Source organism: Cornus florida, unplaced genomic scaffold, assembly GCF_030987335.1.
Source record: "Cornus florida cultivar Cherokee Brave unplaced genomic scaffold, ASM3098733v1 CherokeeBrave_3.0.0_Hap2_Chr05, whole genome shotgun sequence".
Classification (NCBI taxonomy): Eukaryota; Viridiplantae; Streptophyta; class Magnoliopsida; order Cornales; family Cornaceae; genus Cornus; species Cornus florida.
In genome coordinates, this window is record NW_026775575.1 from 41,293,306 (window position 1) to 41,316,325 (window position 23,020).

General features: G+C 34.3%; 1 protein-coding gene and 1 non-coding gene across 2 annotated transcripts; one reads left to right on the top strand and one right to left on the bottom strand.

Moving 5' to 3' along the window:
- Positions 1–12,460: 12,460 nt before the first annotated feature.
- On the bottom strand, positions 12,461–13,126 carry LOC132309191 (probable 2' cyclic ADP-D-ribose synthase BdTIR). Its single transcript, XM_059807522.1, has 2 exons — positions 12,675–13,126; positions 12,461–12,569 (listed from the first exon to the last, which is right to left on the bottom strand). Exons 1-2 carry the CDS (start codon positions 13,124–13,126, stop codon positions 12,461–12,463), a joined length of 561 nt encoding a protein of 186 aa, XP_059663505.1.
- Positions 13,127–16,040: 2,914 nt separating this feature from the next.
- LOC132310585 (small nucleolar RNA R71) lies at positions 16,041–16,147 on the top strand. The gene has a single exon (XR_009482648.1). It is a non-coding gene; the product is annotated as a small nucleolar RNA R71 (small nucleolar RNA).
- Positions 16,148–23,020: the final 6,873 nt, after the last annotated feature.

Below are 23,020 nucleotides of genomic sequence, written 5' to 3' on the forward strand. Positions count from 1 at the left end.
TTTATCTTGGGGACTATTTTGCAATTTAATTTGGGAGATATTTTGAAAAATGACCCTTTTGCAATTTTCAAAAAATGTGACAAGTGTCATATTCTCATGGAGCCACTTGTTGGCATTTGGGTGGGGAGATTTGGAAGCATAATCTTGTGACATTTGGAAGGTGGAGATTCACTCACTTATTGGCCTCGGATTGGTGCACTTGTTGGCTTTGATGGTTGACAAGTCTAGGCTTAGGATTAAGCCTAAGAAGGAGCCTTGGATTTGTGACAAGTGTAGGCTCACAAATGGGTCTTGCATTGTGAGTGTGTGTGAGGTAGTGTAAGAACACATAGTTAGTAGAGGAATATTAGATCCTCCACTCACCATTTTTTCACTTTCATCTTTTTCATTTCCTTTGTTCTTCAAAACCCTAGCCTAGCCACCATTGGAGAAAAGCTTGTTTAATAGCTTATTTCTTCATTTTGGTTTCCTTCCACTCACCTTAGACCATAAATCTTGGGAGACAAAAGTTTCCTCTCACTCTCTTCTTCAAAACCCTAGAATTGTTTTTCATTTTAAGCTTAGTTGTTTGGATTATAGAGATTCAATTCTCTATTGAGGTAGGGGTGGTAGTGTGTTTATACTTTAAGTGTTTTAAAATCCTTTGGGGTTTAATATATATTGTGTACATGCTTTTAATATTATAGTCTTGCATATTGTAGGAAATCCTCACATTTGACTTAGGATTTATTGATTTAAGCATATATGATATGTATTTATATTGTGTAGAATTATTGATGTCATATACAATTCTTATTGACTTGAATTGCTATATTTATTGAGATGATAATTCTACATAATCGTGGATTACTAATCGTAATTATTTTAGAAGCTTATTACTAAAATGTTAAGATTTAGTATGTAAAGTTTATTGTTGAGGCATAATTTAAATTGATAAGTTGGTGGTATTGTATTGTGCATAAAATCATAATGACGACTTGTCATTTGGTATGCCATTTTAGACTTGGAACCCTAAGACATGGTTTATGTGGTTTCAAAATACTTGTGCATTGAAGGTGGTTTATATGCCTTAATTATTGTGTATGAGTTTTGAACTTGATATATTTTGGATTCTCTTGGGACATTGTTACAAATGACATGGCTAGAGTTTGGCTCCAGTGCGGGAGGTATGAGTTCTCTCTAATTGAGATAGTGTGCAGTACGGTGGTCTTCCCAGTGGGTTAATGCCCAGAATAACCGTTTTGATCTTAGTTCATTCCAAGACGTGATGTCCAAGTCTTCCACTAATTGATTTCGCATTCAATTTCAAATTGACAACCAATGCTTAATTGTAACTTGTAATTTTTGCTATTGGCGAATTGATATTGTTAAGTACATTGATGTTGATATGTGTTTTTAAAGAATCATTTAAGTTAGCTTAGGATGATCTCTAAGAACACCTTGAACATAGACATTAAGTGGAATGCTCCATTTTATTCGTCTATATTGATCTTGCAATGATATTGAAACTTTAGGGTATACGCATATGCTTCTTCCTACGAGTAACTTGATTACTCACCCTAGTAGTTTGGGTTGTTTTACAAGTATAGAGACTATGTTCTTGGATACTCATCATCCTTAGGGGCTTATGAGCAATTTGAAGCATTTTTGTATATTGACATGCAATTGTTTAGCATGCTTTACTTTAAATGAAGTATTTTGTATACCATGGGTGTATGGTATTTTAGAAGTCAATGTAGCTTCCTTAATGTGTAATGATACTTAAGTACTTACTTTTGATACTATATATTGTCATGTATGTAATGAGGCCATGGGCCAAATATGTTTACTTTTGCACTTGTACTCATTTGGTGCCATATTTTGCTTCAAAAATATATTTTAACCAACTTGGGAGGTTTGCCATATGAAATTCTTGTAATTGACATGTATGAGGCCATGAGCCATTGTTTTACATTCAATTATTCATTTTATACTTGTTGACATGTTTACATGCTCAATCTTCCTTAAAAAGAATCAGTTTTTGACCTATGCATGTGGGTAGAATGAATCCTATAGATCCTATTGCAAACCTCACATGTTTAGTAGAGCTTTCAGCAGGATTCGAGGTGTTTCGATCGACCAAAACACCATTTCGGTCGATTGGTGCCTTTTTAAAATCAATTGAACAGTGAAAACACACGTTCTAGTAGCTAAAATCACTGTTTGGGCTCATTTTGGTCCACCGATGCCTTATTTCGGTCTACCAAAGTGACCTCCCCTCAAAAATTAGTTTTTAGAAAACTTTCTGTCTATTTCAGTCATCCGAAATTCTATTTCGGTCGACCGAAATAGCTCTCATACTCCAACCTTCCAGATTTTGTTTCAGCATTATTGTTCCGATTTCAAACGGTCATAACTTCTTTGTTTCTAATCCAAATGGGGTGATTCTTGAGCCTAAACTCAAGGATTTTGAGTCATCTTTCCTATGGTTCCAATTCCATTCTCAGATTCAAATCACAATGGGAGTTATTCATGTTTTAGTGAGGTAGTGTTAGTTTTTGCTTAAACTAGGAATGGGCTTTTTTGTGGGATTCTTGGCCAAAGTTCTTAAAACCTCTTGAAATGTTGTGAAATGATTAGATTAGTTTGTATTCACCTTGTTTGACTTGTTTATAGTCAATTTTCTCTTTTTTGTGAATTGACCATTTTGCCCCTTGACTAACGGATTTTGCCCATTTTAACTCTCGTTTGCTCTTTCGCTCTCTTTAAGTTCTATGACTTTATGGAATGTCACATTGTTGTCTTAAAGATGATTTATATCTCAAAGGACTATGGTTTTATCTTTCACTTTCGCATTTCGGATCCATTATCAGGTCAACTTTCGAGTCATCACTGACACACCGAGTTGCAAAACTTGGGCCATCACATAGTTGGTAGCTTAATGTTTGCAATGTTTTGCACTCGCCTTGATATTTCACATGTAGTCAGTGTAGTTAGCAGATATATGGATAATCCGGAAAAAGAGCATTGGCTAGCCGTGAAGTGGATTCTTTGGTATTTGAAAGGTACTGCAGATATTGGCTTAGTTTATCAGAAGAGCAGTGATGATTTTGGCAGTGTTATTGGTTTTGTGGACATCGACTACGCTGGTGATTTAGACAGAAGAAGATCTCTAACATGATACGTCTTTACTCTTTCAGGTTATGCAGTTAGTTGAAAAGCAACTTTGCAATCTACAGTTGCTCTCTCTACTACAGAAGTAGAATATATAGTGGCCACTGAAGCAGTGAAGGAAACCATTTGGTTGAGATGTTTGGTTAGTGTTTTGGGTTTGCAGCAAAGCTCAGCTGTTATTTATTGTGATAGTCAGAGTGCGATATATTTGACCAAAAATCAAATGTATCATGAGAAAACCAAACATATTGATGTCAGATATCATTTTATTCGAGATGTCATATTAGAAGGAATTACTACATTGAAGAAAATTGGCACAGCTGAAAATCCGGCGAACATGATGACAAAGTCCATTCTAGCTCTCAAGTTCAAGCATTGCTTAGACTTGGTTGGTATTCTGAAATGTTGAAATTGCCCTTAAGGGCTTAGTGGAGATGATAGTTTGTTTTGAAGAGATACGGTGGCTCATTTGAATTTTTTGCCAAGATGGAGATTTGTTGAATATTGTGGCTCAAATATCACCCATTACATCAGCAAGTGCATCACCCATGACATCATCAACTTGGCCTCCAAGAATTGTGATCGGCAGGCCAGCCTATGCTTGGTCACCAAGTTCAACAATGTTGTGTGATGATATTTTGGCTATAAATAGCCTTGCTCCCATAGTGTTTTAGCATCTAAAAATTGAGTGTGAATTTGCTCATAAAAGCAAAGCAAACTGTGTGAGAGTTTTGGGCGTAATTGGGTTTTGAATGTGAGCCACTTAGCCTTATATCTCTTTATTTCTATAGTGAAATATTTATTTGTCTTCTCCCCGTGGATGTAGGCATAGCCGAACCACGTAAATCCTTATCTCGTTTGTGTGTGTGTTTACTTTATTTTCTTGTCATTTATTTTTTTGCTCTTGTTCTCATAAAATCATATTTGATTCTTATTTCAAAACAATATTTAAAGTTAATTTGTACCATTTGAAATGATCTCCACCAGATGACCATAGGTTGAGAATGGTAGGCTTGGTACCTGGTGGTGGTTGCTAAGGGCGATTAATGTAACAGTCTACATATAAAAACAAGATATAGATAGAGAGAGAGAGAGAGAGAGAGAGAAAAGAGTTACTAGCTAGCAGTGACTGTAAGAGAAATGCAAGAAAGAGATAGACAATGAGCTTGGGGGCAGAGATAGTGGTGGCAGTGGTGGGACTATGGGCGGTTTGTTTACGACCGTTGATGATACGCTATTGGGGAGAGATGATGGAAGTGATGTGGTACGCGACGCGTCGGATCATGACAGGAAGGCCTTCTTTTGCTGTCTCAACTTATCTTCCTTACTCAACTTCTTTCCTTCCTGGCTTTTACTATTGAGCAGATCGATATCAGAGGCTGCTATATATATGTATATATATAGGTGGGCTATAAAGAAGCAAATTAGAATAAGAGCAGACGATGCTGAAAATGAAGAAATAAGAGAAAGCCCTTTTGGTGTTTATTTAATTTATTATGCTTACAAGCCCTTTTGGTGTTTTGATTTTCCATTTAGAAAGTTGGATTAATTAACGAACTGCAAAGTCCGCGTGTGTGTGTGTGTGTGTGTGTGTTTTGATGTAGTTTTTGTTCTGTTTTTATTATGTTTTTTGAGTAGAGAGGGAGTACAACCTATTGATAACTACATGCCACTGCAGTTAAAATATGTCCTTGTTAGTAATTAGCTCAAATTAAATATATCCGTTATATTATTTGTTATTTCACTTTCTCTTTAAAGAAGTTATTTAAAAGAAAAAAGATGACTGATTGGGAAGTTGTACAAGACACCCCCATGAAGAAAATTATAGATCCAAAAGGCTAAGGTACAACTTTTTTTTAGCACAATTTATGGTAACGGTCTTTTCTTTTTCTCTTTCTTTTTTTTTTTTTTTTGTTCTGTTTTTTTCTTATTAGGGTAAGCCGCAAAAAAACTCCGAATTATGTCGGAATTTGTTAATAACTTCTTTAAAGTATATTTTGTGCATAAAACTCCCTAAACATCACATTTAGTTGTAAAATAGTCCAGTGCCTTGACTATTTTTCATTAAATAATCATAATGTCATTTTTTATTGAATTAAACTTAATCTATTTTTTTATTGCAATAAATTATGAAAAAAATTTCATACAAATTTGATGGCATGCATATGCTCCATTAAATTTGCATAATTTTATTTTAATTTTTAAAATTAATTTTTTGAACTAAAATATTAAGTAGAAAATTTTAGAACAATTTAAGTAATTTTTTATGAATATATTGCACAAAAAAAAAAGTATTTTTTATTTATGCAATTTATTTTTTTATGAATATAATGTTGCTGTAGTGGTATCTGTGATGTACGGCCTGATCACTTCATACGGTATCCCACATTTTTCTTTCTATGGACCATGGGAATGTTTTGGATATGATTATGGATGGGCTAGTGCTTATCCCACTTACCATGGTAATACATTTGTGTTTGGAATAATTTATTTATTTATTTAGATATTTCGGCAGGGCTACTGTTTTATTTTTATTGAGTAATTCTTTTTCTTGGGACAATTACCCACTCACCAAAAACATTGGGTTCACGACAATCATCACTAAGCCCAATATTTGGTGGGCCACACGGGCCACTATTGCGAAAAATACTATGATTCTATTTTTATGTTGAAGACTTGATAATAAGAGTTTTGCTTTTGAGGGAGTTCCCGAGTTGCGCTCTTCATTTTGACTAATATTAAATAATTTTTTTAATTTTTATAAATTTTTAAATGTGAAAATATTCGGGAGCTCTCTCTTGATACCTTACTTGTTCTACAGATAAAATATAAATACGAATTTAAAGTATGATGCAATATTAGGATTCAATTGATTCAGATTTTATTGAAATATATATTACTCCGTATATATATGCATTATATTCTATTTCCTTTTTCCCTTCTTTCTTTATATATATGTATAGTATATTATATATATTTTTTGTTTCTTTTATTTTTTTACTTGATTTATTTCTTTTTGTCAACTTTGTTTCCTATATATTGTGTATCAATGCAAAAAATGTAGCCTAGTGTTTCAATTTTATTTCCTATATATTGTGTATCAATACGATATAAACGTATCAAGAAATCAATAAGAGAAATGTTAGCCTAGTGGCTCTTGATCTATTCATGTAAATTTTAGTGTCGAACCATATATATATATATTGTGTTATTTTTCTCTCTTCCATCTTCTTGGTTTACATTTTATATTTTCATATCATAAATTTAACAGATTTGATCTCAAATATTGGAATTAATTAATATCAAAATCAAATTTAGAACTGGTCAGACCCCATGGAGTCTGACTTGGTAAATCTATTACTTATATATACATATATATATATATATATATTTTCACAACATAAATTTAACAGATTTGGTCTCAAATATTGGAATTAATTAATATATAATCAAAATCAAATTTAGAACTGGTCAGACCCCATGGAGTCTGACTTGGAAAATCTATTACTTATATATATATATATATATATATATATATATATATATATATAATGTGTTATATAGGCGTTGCCTGCATTTGCATGTGCTTTTAGCCTTTTTCCCTTGGTCTGGTCAAAGCTGAATCCGCTTATGATGCACTATTCCAAAACTAATTCAAACTGGTCATTTTCCTCTTGACTCAGTTGAATAACATTAATGTACGTCTTGAATAATATGTATATATGTGGGTAAAAAAATAATATGTACTTTAATTCATTGATATTGCATGTTAATTTCACTCCATTAGTGTATTAAACTTTAAGGTAAAGTATAATGACACTCTTAAGGACTTTAGAGCAAAGTATAATGACACTCTTAAGATTTGTTATATGAACAACCATATATAAGTTGGCAAGTTTTTGGATAATGACACCTATGTTAGAATTGTCATCCAAACAAGGCCTTAAATGATTCGAAAAGACAAAATTGTCCCTTAAAATTAAAATCAATTTTATTATAAAATATCAAACATGTTGAAATGTCGAATTTACCCTTAAGTTAATATGAGCTACAAAATAGCGTCAATTTATTATGCTGAAATTCATTAATTTCTCCAAGGTATTACAATATTTTGATTACTATTAAATTTTTACCAAAAGTTCCTATGCATGTCTAGTTATTTTTTGAAATATTCCGTAATTTTTGGCCAAACAGATATTTTTTTAAAAATTCGACACCAGCTGCTGTCTGGAATTTTTTTTTTTTTTAAATCAAGTTTTTAATGTATTTATTTGACAGTCTTCTGGACATCAAATCATCACCAAAAATTCCATTTTTATATTTCTGTAAGTCTACTTTCCAAAGCATTTTTATTTGCTCCGTTTCGATTTCAAACGAATTTTTTATGGATTTTTTTTTCATTACTGTGTAGATTTTTCCTTCAACTAAACATATTAACTTTTCCTGCATCAAATGTTAATGATAGATAAATTGGTTCAATTCATTAAGATGTAAAGTTGTCTTCTAAATGATCAAATGACAAGTTGGTCGGTCTCTATGACAGGTGATTACAGAGTGTCTTTGTCAACTTTGTTAATAAAAATAATCACTTGCATATAACTACCTAAGAGCAATCGAGGTGCAAGCTCAAATTGACAATATGTCCATAAAGTAGAGAACAAGGGATGATGGCATGGGGCAAGAATTGAGAGGCTCGTTAGTGGACTCCACACACCATTCTCTCTCACTTTAATTTTTAAATCTCATTAAAATAAATTAAAATAATAAAGTAGATAATCAAATACTGAGCTGCACATTATAGAATTAAAAAAAATAAAATATTATATTATCATATTTTATTAAAATATGTCATGTGTCACTATACTTTACTTTTAAGTAGATAAATAACGTGTGCCAAGTACACCGGTTGCTCTAAAAGGGTTAATTTGCCCTAAACTTTAATTGCTGGCGGCTTGAATTAGTCAAATCTTTCTGGTCTTGTGGTAAATTTCCTCCCAACAGACCTGTAGGCCCCATTTGTACGTACTATGTTTCGTACAATATGATAATAGTTTGGCTTTTTTATTTTATTGCAAAATAGTTTGGCACTTTGGCCGGTTGAGTGGGTTAAAATAACAATTTTTTTGTTTTTTCTTCTTCTTCCACAGTAATTTGCTTGAATTAGAATATCGCTTGTCAGCATATTTAAGAAACGTCGATTTAACCGTTAAACTTTTGGTTGTTGCAATTCTTTAATTAACTGTGTATATCTAGATCTCACAATTTATTAATAAATAAAACAGACGTATTATTAGTAAATAAAACAAATTCATGGTTCACAAATTGTCTAAGCCTATTGTCCATTATTTTTACTTTAAAACTTGATTACACGTTGCTTTTTTAACTCTTCATAACCTAAATTTATACAAATTTTTTGACTTCCACTCTCAAAACCGATTAGAAAACTCATCTCGCACATATTAGTCATGTTAAATTGATTCAATTTTACCAAAACAACATTCGCACACATGTTTTCAAGTCACAAACCCAACAATCTTCTTTACCTTGGCTTGAATTCAATTTTCACACCCTACCCCTATACGTAGTTCCACCTTGATTGAAAATCCCTCAACCTTGAACCTAGCATCTACTTAATGCATGTCTTGAGTATATTTGTCCGTACAAAGATTGAACTTTAATTCCTTGCGGCTTAAATGAATCAAACCTTATTGGTCCTAGTCGTGTAATAAATTTCCTCCCGATAGACCGTAGGCCCTAGTTGTACGAATCAAGATCATTACGATCTATTCTTAATTGGAAAATAGTTTGGTCGTTTGGATGGGTTAAAATGGCAACTTCTTTTTTTAATTTGATTGAAATAGAACATCACTTTAAGAAATGCCGTTTTAACCGTTACAATCTTTTACGATCACTATATTTTAAGCAGAAATAAACCATGGGTATATAATTGATAAAATAAGTATTTAATAGGATGATCCTTTGCTATAGAATTGTGTTTAATATATTATTTGGATAATGCATAATTATTCACTGGTAAGTAGTTTTACTCTTTTCATTCTTTATGTGTTCTAATAATAAAACAACACATCACTCTTTATGTGTTCCAATAACAAAATAGTATATCAGCAGCTCTAATAATAAAATCAATAAAATAATAAATAAATAAATAAGTCGAATCGATCCGTTTTAATTAAGTAATCACTATTTCTCTTTTTTCTCTCACTCTTTCATCAATTTCCAAATCCACGCCCTCCTCTCTCCACCATTTTTCTTTTTCACCTTTTCTCTTTTATTTCTCTTTTTCATCGTTTCCCAAACCCACGCCCTCCTCTTTTTCCACTCTTCTTCTTCTCACCTCCATGAGACATCATCAATCAATGAGTGAACATATCTGATTCGTGTTTGGGTTCTTTTTTCTTTTTCTTCTCATGCTTTATTGAACATCATCACTCAACAAGTAAGCAAGAATTGTGGATTCAACTAGGTCTTGTAGTAGAGGTATGATTTAATTTTTTGCTTTGTACATTTAGGGTTTAATTTTTAGAATGGGCCTTTTTTTTTTTGGTTTTTAATTTTTGTTCTTGATGACCCAGGTTGAGTTTTACTTTGGGAATCAATGAAAGAAAGAGAGAGAGAAAAGAGGAAGGATGATTACCCAATTAAAACGGGTGGATCTAACTTTCTTCTTCTATTTTTAGCATTTATCTAATTTTTTATTAAAGCTGATTTGTTATTTTGTTATTGGAATACATAAAGGGTGAGTAGGGTGAAGTTACTTACCGATGAACTAAACATTATCCATATTATTTTTATGAACAATACTTGCCTACTCACCGATGAGTAGAAAATTTATACTCACCACAAATGTGGCGCATTACTAAACTGACAAGTGTCCTTACACTTAAAAAAATAAAAAATAAAATTTTAATAACTATCTAAGTTAAACCCAAATGAATATGAATCAAATTACAATTCTCTCTCCTCTCATTCTTTCTCACATTTGACAAAAATAGTGTTCTTCAGCTTCTGGATCAACCCAAATGAATATGAATCAAATTACAATTCTCTCTCCTCTCATTCTTTCTCACATTTAACAAAAGGGGTGTTCTTCAGCTTCTGGATCTTGGCTCATCTTTACCCTTATGCAAAAGGCGCTTATGGGAAGGTGAGGGAGGACCCCAACAATCGTGTTTGTTTGGTCAGAGTTGATTGCAATTACTATATCTCTCCGGCCTCTAGGTGGAGATCGACCCCCATCAAAAAAGGTTGGTAAATGCTCCAAGAACAGAAGGGTCAATTTTATTGTGGGAGTGCAATCCTCAAAGGGCTCAGTATACAACCCAGCCAAAAACTTTAGGCTCCAGATAGCTATTAAATTTTATTTTTTTTTAAATGTAAAGACACTTGTCATTTTAGTAATGCGCCACATACGTGGTGAGTATAAGTTTTCTACTCACCGGTGAGTAGGCAAGTACTGTTCATATTTTAGAACAATACTACTCACCGGTGAGTAGGAAATTTATACTCACCACAAATGTAGCGCATTACTAAACTGATAAGTGTCCTTACACTTAAAAAAATAAAAAATAAAAATTTAATAACTATCTGAGTTAAACCCAAATGAATATGAATCAAATTACAATTCTCTTTCCTCTCATTCTTTCTCACATTTGACAAAAGGGGTGTTCTTCAGCTTCTGGATCAACCCAAATGAATATGAATCAAATTACAATTCTCTCTCCTCTCCTTCTTTCTCACATTTGACAAAAAGGGTGCTCTTTAGCTTCTGGATCTTAGCTCATCTTTACCCCTATGCAAAAGGCGCTTATGGGAAGGTGAGGGAGGACCCCAACAATCGTGTTTGTTTGGTCAGAGTTGATTGCAATTACTATATCTCTCCGGCCTCTGGGTGGAGATCGACCCCCATCAAAAAAGGTTGGTAAATGCACCAAGAACAGAAGGGTCAATTTTACTATGGGAGTGCAGTCCTCAAAGGGCTCAGTATACAACCCAGCCAAAAACTTTAGGCTCCAGATAGCTATTAAATTTTTTTTTTTTTAAAATGTAAAGACACTTGTCATTTTAGCAATGCGCCACATACATGGTGAGTATAAGTTTCCTACTCACCGGTGAATAGACAAGTACCGTTCGTATTTTATGTGTTAAAATACTATTCAAGTATGTTGAAAATTTATAATGAACCTAACATTCTTACCTCCTCCTCCTCCTCTATTTTATTTTATTTTATTAGCATACCTAACTGGACCCACTTAATCCTCTCTTTATTCTTTGCCACGGTACTTTGATTTCTTTTGCCTATTCAATAATATATCCGTGTGTGTGATTGTTGTACTCTTTCTAAACGAATGCATACTACTGTATGTATGATGCTTCCCAGATCCATCCACATTACTTCGTTAAGAAATATGTACGACTGTACCTTTCCAATATATATATATATATATACACACACACACACACAACTGTATATATGGTGCTTCCCAGATCCATCCACATTACTTCGTTAAGAAATATGTACGACTGTACCTTTCCAATATATATATATATATATATATATATATATACACACACACACACGACTGTATATATGGTGCTTCCCAGATCCATCCACATTTCTTTGTTAATGCCTCACCAACGTGTTGGAAAAATAACTATAGAACGCTTTTGGACTTGGTATTGGTGGTGTGTGTGTGTGTGTGTGTCTTTTCATTACTTTTTACCATTATCTTAATTATTTGACTAAAGGAATTAAAGTATTCCAAAAAATATTAGAACAGCTTGTAATTAATTTGTGGTTAGTTTGGTTAATATATATATTCTTGAGTGTACAGAAAACAAGCTTGGTACAAATTAATAATGTATATACTTGAGCTTAAATTAATTGTGTAGTACATAGTACTACCATTGCCTGAGTACAGAAGATGAATAATTAATGAACAAATACGGGGGAGTTTCTGCATTCTTATTGAACAATAATCTACCTCACACCACATCACTCAAAGAATTGGCAAGTACAAATTAACAATATTACAATGTGTTGGTGTGTGCCTACACTTTTGTGCTTTTTTGACAAAAAGAGAACACATAATTAACAATGTGAATCATGTGATCCTAAAAGAATAATAAAAATAAAAGAGATTACATGTTTATTTATTAGCAAATTGAAGAAATGGAATGAAAAGATTGAGCAAATTACAGGTGATCGATATTGAAAGGAATGATCGATCAGGAGTTGGCATCTTGCCATCTTGTATAATCCTTCATTATTAGTTGATGCATGCAGCTCTCATTTAGGGATTTGAGGAATTTGGTGTTGAATTCGGTCTTCGTCCTGGATCTCTATCAAGCTTTCTGTCACAATGTCTGCAGCATTTGTTACCACATCTGACCAGTTCCTACATAAAGAATGGGAAAAAAAAAAAAAATTAATTAAGAACAAGAAATTAAGCTAGAATAACAAATAAACGTAAACATATACTAATAAGGTTGATTGATTTTACCCCTTAAGAGAGTCGAAGGCGAGTCCAACAGTGTACTTGGCCTCTTCAAGTGCCATAGTGAACTTCTCGAGGTCCTGAGGTGGACAAGTACCATTGTCCACCACTCGAAGCTCGGAGGGCTTGACATCACAGAAGATGGGTATAACCTTCTTCTTAGACTCCATCATGAGAGCCAACTCGTGGAGGCAGAAGTATGACTCACAATAACGCGGTGAGAAGACCGCCACGCCAATTTTACAGCCATGAATGGCATTGTTTATCTTCTCGAACAGCTTGTCCCCCGGTTTCATGTTCTTGTTGTCCAAGAAAGGATGGATATCGAGGCGGACAAGGTGATCATAGAGCAACGAAGCCACGGTTCGCTTCGTATCAATGCCTCTATGGTTAATGAAAACATCGCATGGTTTAATGATTTTTTTCTGTAGCATGTTCATGACTGCATGGCGATGCATGGCTTTGTTTTTCTTGGAAATCCTAATTAGATAGTACAAACTCTTTTGTTGATTGTTTTGTATTGATGATAGTGATATATGTGGGGATATATTGTACGAATTAAGTGAATTGGTTTGTGGGGCGTTCTATATATAGGAGTGTTTTTTAAAATAATAATAATAATAAATTCATGTTGTGTGTGAATCTAGAATTTTAAATTCACTGACTTTAACGTTGATTTTGGAAGAATTTAAGAAAGGACCATTCTCTAGGAAAACCTTGAACTGATGACCATGTGATTTGACACCCCAACAATAGCGACAAAGATCTTTGACGTTTTGACCTTTTGAATTTCTTTTCACCCTTCAAACACGTCCATTGAAGTCCGCCTCCTCGATGGCTTATGGTCCGTCCTTGTTACCAACCTCTATGACTTCGAATTAAAAATCAACTGTAAAAGCCTAAAGCAAAAAATTTCCTCTCCTCTCGTGAGAGTTCCCCTTTCTTACGAAACCTAGCCACTGCCGCCATCGCCATCATCAGCATCTCACATCTCGGAGGGTTTTGTTTGATTGGGTTGTTCCTTGCGTGTCGGGATTCTCTGTTTCTCTTTGTGTTTCAAAGATGGGTTTGTTTCCATGGGCGTTTCTATGTGGGTGGGTGTCCACTCTCGCTTTCCTTCGCCGCTCTTGCCGGCGGGGATCTGGTGTGCCGCTTGTGGGCAAATCATGTGCTTTGACTGCTAGACGGCTTCTTGGCCCATCCTTGTCGCTCTTTCCTTTTAATCCCGGTATTTTTCATGTTTTTTTGGTTGCCTTTTATGTCCTCATCTTCTCTCTGTGGTGCTTTGTTTTCTCTCCGCGAATCAGCCGCCCCATGCGTTTTTCCGTGGCCATCGCTTTCAATCACTGGATGGGGTTTGGTGGTTCCCATCTTCCAAAAGGCAGTATCCCTGTGCCTATGGTCTATGTTTTTGTTTGTGCGTGGGGGTGGTTCTATCTGACTCCTGGTGTTTCCTTGTTTCTTATGGTTGGCATTTGTGACCCTATGCGTTGTTTCTTAATGGGGGTTTTCGCCATGCGCTTGCAGGCCCCTTTAGTGGTTTTTCATGGCTCTGCTTACGCTGACTTGGGTAGTGGATCGGTTATGCTTCTGCTGTCTTGGGTCGATCTTTTTGATGCCGGCTTGCTACAATTTTGGCCGATTTCTGGGCTTCCGTTTCCGGTGAGTTCTACTGTGTTGGGTCAATCGTGGAAGTCAACGTCCAGTCTTGGGCTTGCTGTGTGTGGCGCTGAAGTTCCGCCACGTAGCTCCCAACAGTTTCTAGGGCATGTTTTCGCTGTTGTGTGGCTGTTGGTGCACCTTGGGTATTTGCCTAGCAAGGGCCACGTCTTGTGTCTTCTGGTGGGACATGTGTACCTTAACAATGGTCACGTTTTTTTGTGTTCTGTGGTCCGGATTTTTCAGTGTTGGTGGTTGTTACCAAATATGTATCCCTGGATTGGTGATTGTGCCTTTTGCTTTGGTTGTCTTTTTGTGGGTCTGTTTATTGTAGATGCCGTTAGGCTTCTTGTCTTTACCAATGAAAAAAAAAAAGTCTGCCTCCTCTTCCTCCCTCCCTCCCTCTTTTCTCTCTCTCATATTCTCTCATATTACAAACCTAGTGAAATGCTACCAAGACCTATTATTTACAGACAAAACTCAACATTTTCCAACTTACTGTCGGATGGCTGAAATATTTGTAGAGCTCTGATTTAGCTTTGCTTTGTTGCTTTTCAAAAGATGTTGATGCTTTCAAAGCATCCGGAAATGAAACATTTGGCTCAAAAGATCTTTCAAAAGCATTCTTTGAAGCATTCTCAACAATGGGATCTTTTACACTTAATGAAGAAGGAATAGAATGTAAAACGGGACAGGTGTTAATACTAGGTTGCACTGGTTCACTCTCTTCATTAGATTCACCAACTTGGTTGTCAATAACCTTTCCACTTCTCAAAGTGGTCACCGCATTTACATGTTCAAGTGTATGACCTTTGAAAGGGAAGTGATCTCCACAACAAATTGTTGCTTCGATGGGGGATTCAAAGGCATTTTTCATTTCTCTCTCGCATTCAAAGTGCTAGCTATTTGCCCTACTTGGGTTTCTAACTTTGTAATTGATTGAGAGTGAGAATAAAGCAATTGAGTATTTGCCTCCAAAGTACCGAAAGCGGATAAAACTTTCTCTTCAAATGTGGGACTTCTTGAATTACCTTGAGAATATGATGATTGATTTGGAAAATGAGAGTTTGAAAATTGATTTCCATTTAGTGCTTGGTAAGATGAACGATAACTTTATGAACCTTGGCTTTGCATAGGGGATGGAACATACTTGTTTTGGAAACCACTTTAGGGAGGGTTTGAGCCTTCCCCTTGGCTTTTTCAAGAGAAATTTGAATGGTTCCTCCACCCGGGATTGTAATAAGATAGGGATTATTCCCTTGATTCGCAAAAGTGGCATTCACTTGTTCATGGTGTTCAAACTGTTCACTATGCACATGTCCATGGGGACAATGGGAAGTATAATGCAACACACTAAAACAAGTCATGCAAAATTCATTGAAATGATGATGAATAGGGGAGGAAGACAGTTGATGAGTCGGATTTTGGTTGATCAAAAATTGGTCAAACCTTTGAGATAGAGACTTCACTTCGGCAACTATGTCATTAAAATTATCAACTTGATATAAGCTTGAATTCTTCCTTCCACCTACATTTCTACCATTTTTAGAAGACAATGATCGATGCATTGAGTTTTCACTCATACTCTCATATAACCGCCACACATCATCTTTATGTTTGTCTAAATAGGAACCTCCCATTGAGGAATCAACCATGCCTTTATGGTTATCCGACAAACTTTCAAAAAAATATTGAACTAATTGCCACTTAGGAATGTCGTGTTGAGGACATTTCCTAAGCAAATCATTCAACCGTTCCCATGCCTCATAAAACATTTCCCCATCCTCTTGTGAAAATTCACGAATTGAAGTTCTAATGGCATTGGTTTTAGACATGAGATAGTACTTTCTCAAGAATTCTTGTTGCATTTCCGCCCAAGAAGTTATAGAAAGAGGTCTCAAATTGTTAAACCAATAGTTTGTCTTATCTTTTAGGGTGAATAGGAAGAGTTTTAACCTCAAAATTTCTTCCGGCATGTCCATATATTTTACGGTGGAACAAACTTCAAAAAATTCATCCAAATGCTTATATGGTTCTTCATTAGGTAGCCCAAAATAATTGGGAAGCATTTGAATGGTTTGTGACTTGATTTCATAATGATGTGCTCTAAATGGAGGAAGTTTGATGCATGTTGGTGCATTATACTCATTAGTCACATAGTGATCTCTTAAAGCAATAGGAGGATTTGCAATTTGCGGCTCTACATAAGCCCCATGAATAACGGGAGGTGGAGGTGGCACAAAGAATGGCCTTAGTATTCCAATTGGAACTTGGCCTTGTGGTTGTGGAACGAATGGTCTAGGCATGCCTAATGGAACTTGTATATTATTATGTTGTTATTGCACATTAGGATAAAGAATGCCTTGTTGGTCTATATGACCAAGGTCTTCAACACGGTCCTCAATATGGTCGTCCATTGATGAAATGGATTCACTTAAATTACCCCTTCCCCTTGGATTACGCACAATTGATTCAAGATTAAAATTCAATGGGACAAGAGGGCGATTTAGAGATCTACGACCATGCATGCACAATGCAAATTAACACAAACAATAACTCAACAAATAGTAAATAGCAAACATTTCTCCTCCACAACAAATCAATCAACAACAAGCCTCCACATACATTGATCCCATGCTCCCATGATTTTCAACAAATGCAAGAAATGAATTGCCTCCACGCGGGCCAACGATAAACAATGAAAGTAAAATGCCTCCACGTGGGCTGACGATTTAACTAAGCAAGAGGAGTTAGAATAGCTCACAAAGGGTCCTTAAGCAACTTCAAAAGATTTTTAAGCTTTTTGCTTTGCAATTTTTTTAATTGTTTAGCTTTTATGCTTTTTGCTTAGCTTAGCTTGCTTTAAAACTCCCTTTGCTTTGCTTCTCTTGACTCCAAGTACCTAGCCAATCAAGAACAAACACAATAAGAAAACAAAGTAAAAAAAAGTAAAAACAAATAAGATAAACGGAGTACTAATTCCTAATTAATTCCAAATACAACATTGCTAATCCCCGACAACGGCACCAAAACTTGACAAGGTCACTTGCATATGCCAAAATTGTTTGTGTTTGGAGCCAAGTTTAATTTATAAAATGCTACTACCACTACTAACTACTAACGTAGCAAAAGTGAGTAGGAATCGCCCCAAAGGATTTGTAAGGTATTCCGAAATTAATGTCAAATTAGTAAATCGAATCATCAAATAAGGTTGTATTGGTTTAATTACACTAATAGTTCAATTAAAATCATGCAAATTAACAACAATCTAGAAATTAGGGAAAAGAGTATGAGAGAAAGGTCTCAGGGCTTATAGTTCACCACTAAGTTTCACTTCACTAAACATTAGCAATTGTCAATTTAAGGGGAGTTTTATGTTGTAAATTAAATGTGTGTGTGTGTCATTAATTGAAAACTAAGCATGGATGGCAAATAAACATAAATTGTCTAATCAATCTAGTGAGTAGCACAACTTATCAAATAAAACCATTAACTATTCAATTAAACCACAATTAATGCACACACAAAAATTTAGAGAAATGTATTACTTGCATTCATAAGCATGGATCATCAAACAACAAGAGTGGATTGCATACCTATCTAGGAAATTAAAGCAATTACACTACAACTATGCCAATGACATGAAAATTAAACTAATTAAGCTAAGGAGGTAGTATAATCCATCAAGAAATAAGCATGATCCATCAAACAAACCACAAGAGTAATCAATTAAGCATCATGCCTTGACCATCAGTAGATCTATAATTTCAAACACACATAGACATGCATCAAACTCATAAAAACTAGTGTTAAGCATATGAACATTCATTCTAGCATACATAGACATATGGATAGAATTAAATAATCAATTAAAAGTATTAATTCACACAAATCATTTAAAAACACAAGATCTATATGTATTCATGGTTAAAATATCAATTACAACTAAAATTCCCAAAAATCTACAAAAGACTAGGTTTAGGAAGCAAGGCTAGGGGCTATCTCTAACCCCAAGAAAAGGATTTAGCCACTCATAGTAGTGGCCATAGAACCCTCAAGCGTTGTCTTCAAGGTTGGCACCATCTTCTTCCTCTTTACTTTACTCCAAAACCCTAATTCTAGAAAGAGAAACTATTTCTATTATTGGTAAAAATCTAATTGAACAACTAGAGGAACATTTTACAATTTGGCTCATTTAATTTAAATACAATCCTTTTTGAGTAGGCAACAAGTCAGAAATAAGGTTTTTGATTGGTGAAAACTCGCAGCTACAAAAGTTGGTAGAGTCCGGGCACGCTTGGGAATTAGACAGCATATTGCCAGTAGTAACTTCGATCGATCGAACATAACTTCGATCTATCCAACACTTGCTTCGATTGATCGAAGCTAACGTGGCAAGATATTTTTGACACCTGGCAACCCTATTTATTGAGCTAGCACCGCCTTGATCTCGATCGATTGTAGATGTCTTCGATCAATCAGGACTTCCTTCGATTGATTGAAGCTTCACGGTGTAGATTTTCTGACTTTTTCCTGGATCTTATTGACCTGAAATAGACAAAAACACAAATAAGATAGATGATTGGACTAAAAATACCCTAACTTATGTGCTAAAATGCATTACATTTGAGCACTTATCACCTATCTTGTACTGTGATAACATGGGAGCAACCTATCTTAGTGCCAATCCCGTCTTCCACTTTTGCATAAAACACATTGCAATCGATTATCACTTTGTTCGTGATCAAGTCTCAACTGGTTCTCTCAATGTTTCTCATATTTCCACTCATGATCAACTCGCGGATGCCCTCACCAAACCCCTTAGTCGCCAACACTTTTTGTCTTTTACATTCCAAGATTGGCCTCTCTGATGGGAGCACCATCTTGCAGGGGCATATGAGATTAGATACGATTCCTCACAATCAGAAGTCAAATACTGTCTCTAAATCAAGCTCCAGCAGATCCATTGACTTTCCCAATCAAACACAACCAGATTGAACAATTTCCCATGAATCAAGGCTTTGCATATTAGTCACCATCCTTTGATTTAGCATCTTGTTATGTATAGCTGTAATTTAGTTGTCAATCACCTCAATCTTTGCTGATGTCAAGCCCTATATTCCTAGCTACTGTAATTAGCTTTAGCTATCTCTGTATATAAGTGTATGCACCTTGATGAGAAGAAATACGCAAACGGTTATCAAATTAGCCATTATTATTTCTTATTCTAAATTCTCTTTAGCTTTGTGGCTTGCTGATTTAATGTTTCTTGTGTGCTATTGTATACAATTGCGTTTTACAATTGAGAATTCTATTGAAATTTATTATTTTATTATATTAATTTCAATTGTAAAATTTAAAAGTTTTAATTAATTTTTGAATTATATATACTTGAATACGTCGGTATGATGTATATATATCAGGTTGTTTTTTTTGAAACCAAAGTGCAGATTTTGTGAGAACGATTCTATATATATATAAGTCCTTCTGAACCTTGATCCCCATAGTGTTAGCAATACCAATAATGGACTTGGATTCATTCCACATATATATATATATATAATTGCCAGAGAAAACTGATATATATATTGTGAGAACGATTCTATATATATATAAGTCCTTCTGAACCTTGATCCCCATAGTGTTAGCAATACCACCATTATTGGTATTGCTAACACTATGGGGATCAAGGATCAGAAGGACTTGGATTAATCAAATTTTCTAGAAGTTTTCGTTTTTCAAAGAAAAATGTTTGTTTGTTGTGATCTCAAAGAACATGATTTGCATATATATTGGTTGTTTCTTGAAGGCATAATCATATTTGTTGTTTCTTGATGAAAAGTTAAATGTCTGAATATGTCTTTGGCTAAGAATTAACTGGGAAGTGAAATGGTGTGTGGAAAACGAAATATAAGCTAATCAGTAACCTCATTTTTCTTTAGGGTCCGTTTGGTTAGACAGAAATGTATGATGGAAAGTAAATGTGAAAGAAAGTGAAGTGAAAGAAAGAAAAATCAAGTTTCCAGCATGCATTTGGTTAGCAGGAAAAAATTTCATGAAAGTTGTGGGAAAATATTATTTTACTAGTTTGGGTAGCATGAAAGAGAAAAGAAAATGATTTACTTACCAAAACTACCTTCATGATTTCAAATACTTAAAAATAAATTAATTTTATATTAGATGAATCCTCTTTATACTTAATTATTTATATTAATTTTTAACAAATAAATAGTAAAATGATGGATTATTAATAATTAGTATTATTATTTATATTCATATTTAAATTAGAACAAAGGACTGGATTTTAGTTATCAAATTCTTTTTATTTTGTGTTTTAAATAATAATTATTTATATTCATATGTAAAATGTAGTTCATTTATCATAACATACTCGTGTTTTTATTGGAATATTAAATATATCTTTTTTGAAAGTCCCTAAAAGAAACACTAAATAACAATACTCTAGGATAAAAATGGTCATACAAAAGTAACATTTTATAGTTAATGCATAATAATTTTTTGGTTCATGCATAATTTATCGATCCACTTCCATATTTTATGACTATGAACCTGTGAAAAAAATTGGAGAAACAATTCAATTGGGGCATAATAGGAAATTTGGAAATTAAATGACAGTTTTGAGCAAGAAAGTAAATTTTCTTGTGTTTTATGCGGGGAAATATTTTAGGAAAATTTATCCGATACGGGAATCCACCTTCCCCAAAATTTTCTCTTTCTAGGTAACCAAACTCCAAAAAAAAAAAAAAAATCCGTTCCTTTTCCTTTCTACCTACTTCACGCTAACCAAACAAACCTTAAGTAATTTTCTTTCCGTTTAGTCAATTCTTTCTGGAAACCAAATATTAAGCAAATGAAACACGTGATTGGGATAATTGTTTTGTAGATCAATTTATATATCATCTGCTGCTGTTGAAAGATATATTGGGAAATCTGTATATTATATCAATTAATCCTATGAAGAAACTATTTTAACCCAGAGAATTGCTTAAGAAAGAGGGATCCTCTAATACATGAATTTCTTAGTTATTATGAAGCTTGTTTTTTCGGTTTTGGACGGAGACGGAAATGGAGGTTTTAAAAGGTTGGGGGGAGAGAGAGGATACACCCACTCAAACCTGCCCCGTTAGCCATCCCTAGTTAATACTTTGATAATTGTGGGTAGTGATAATGAAGTGAGGTGATGGAAACTAGGTAATTTATTGAACAACTTAGTCGAGTGCAGAACACAAGGTCGGTGAGTTGGTTGAGGTGATAGCTCTAGAACTACGTCTCAGGTTCAACTCTTTCGAGATATACTCAATTCATTTGGTTTAGAAATGATTGTATATGTTCTTAGGAGTTAGTCTCGACTACATGATTGTGACACCCTTCGCGTAACCAAAAAACTAAAAACTAGGCTGTGCATGATGCTAGATTTTCAATGACTTGTTGGAGTTTATAGCATTTTGGATCTCATTTTTTGTGCTGGATTGTATTACACACGAAAGAACATAATGAACTTCCATGGCACAGGTGGCACAAAAAATGTCACGGTCTAGCTTTCTAGTTTCAAAAGTTGCTTACTAACTCACCTCGAAATTATTTTAATTGAATAAATTGACGTATTAGTGTGAGTTAGAGGGCATGACCTGTGTGAAATTATTAGATGATTGTAGACCATGCGATTAAGTCCAATTGAACAGTGGGCTTGACGGTGACGATTCAATTTCTGAAGTCCAATTGAACAGTTGGCTTCAGAATTTGAAAAGAAAATAAAAAATAAAAAATAAAAAATGAATGAATCCACTAATTCAATTTGTCAAAGACTAACATGGAAACCACCTAATAGCGGGCCACATTTAGACCTAGTTTGAGCTTAAATAATCAAACATATATGTATTGTCTAAGCAAACACACCATGCTTTGTTAGGTAGGAAAAAAGGAAAAGGGATGAAGGAAAGATAGGAAGGAATCAACAAGCTTTCTTCCTTCGGTAAAAATAAAAAGAAAATAAAAATAAAAAAATGATTCTTAGGAAAGATGAGTCTTTACAAATTTTCATTTTCATCTCTTTGAATATGGACAGAAGCAAATGTCTTTGTAGCTTAAGTGGCAGGGTTGTTCCCCGTTGTCCTTATGGGCCCGGTTTCGAGCCTTCGCGCCCCCTCCCCACTAATCTCTAATCTCTAATCTCTAACATTCTTGCCTTGAAAAGAATATTATTTATATGGCTGGAAGAGAATAGCTGAGACAAATAGGACTACTATTTATAGAGATTATAAATTACAATAATATCTTCTATAAATTAAATATTTTATCATAATGAGTTTTGGGTTCCCTCGTGGCAGTCCTAAGGAAATTTAAGCATGGTATATGAGTTTTGGGAATACCGTTCATAAAATGGATTGAATATTTTTATCATATTGATTTTACTGTGAAAGTCGATCTCAAACAATTGTAGCAATTGTACTATTTAGGTACAAAAATTACATATACATGTTTTATTTATTTAACTTGGAAACCAACCTACTAGCAGGTCGCATTTAGGCCTCGTATGAGCTTTTAAATAATCAACATTGATTTAACATTCTTAAATGCTTTGCTATGTTGGACCAAGAGGGGGGTGAATTGGTCAATTTTAAAACCTTCTTTTTCATAGTAAGACCAATGTTGATAAGCAAATACAATAAACT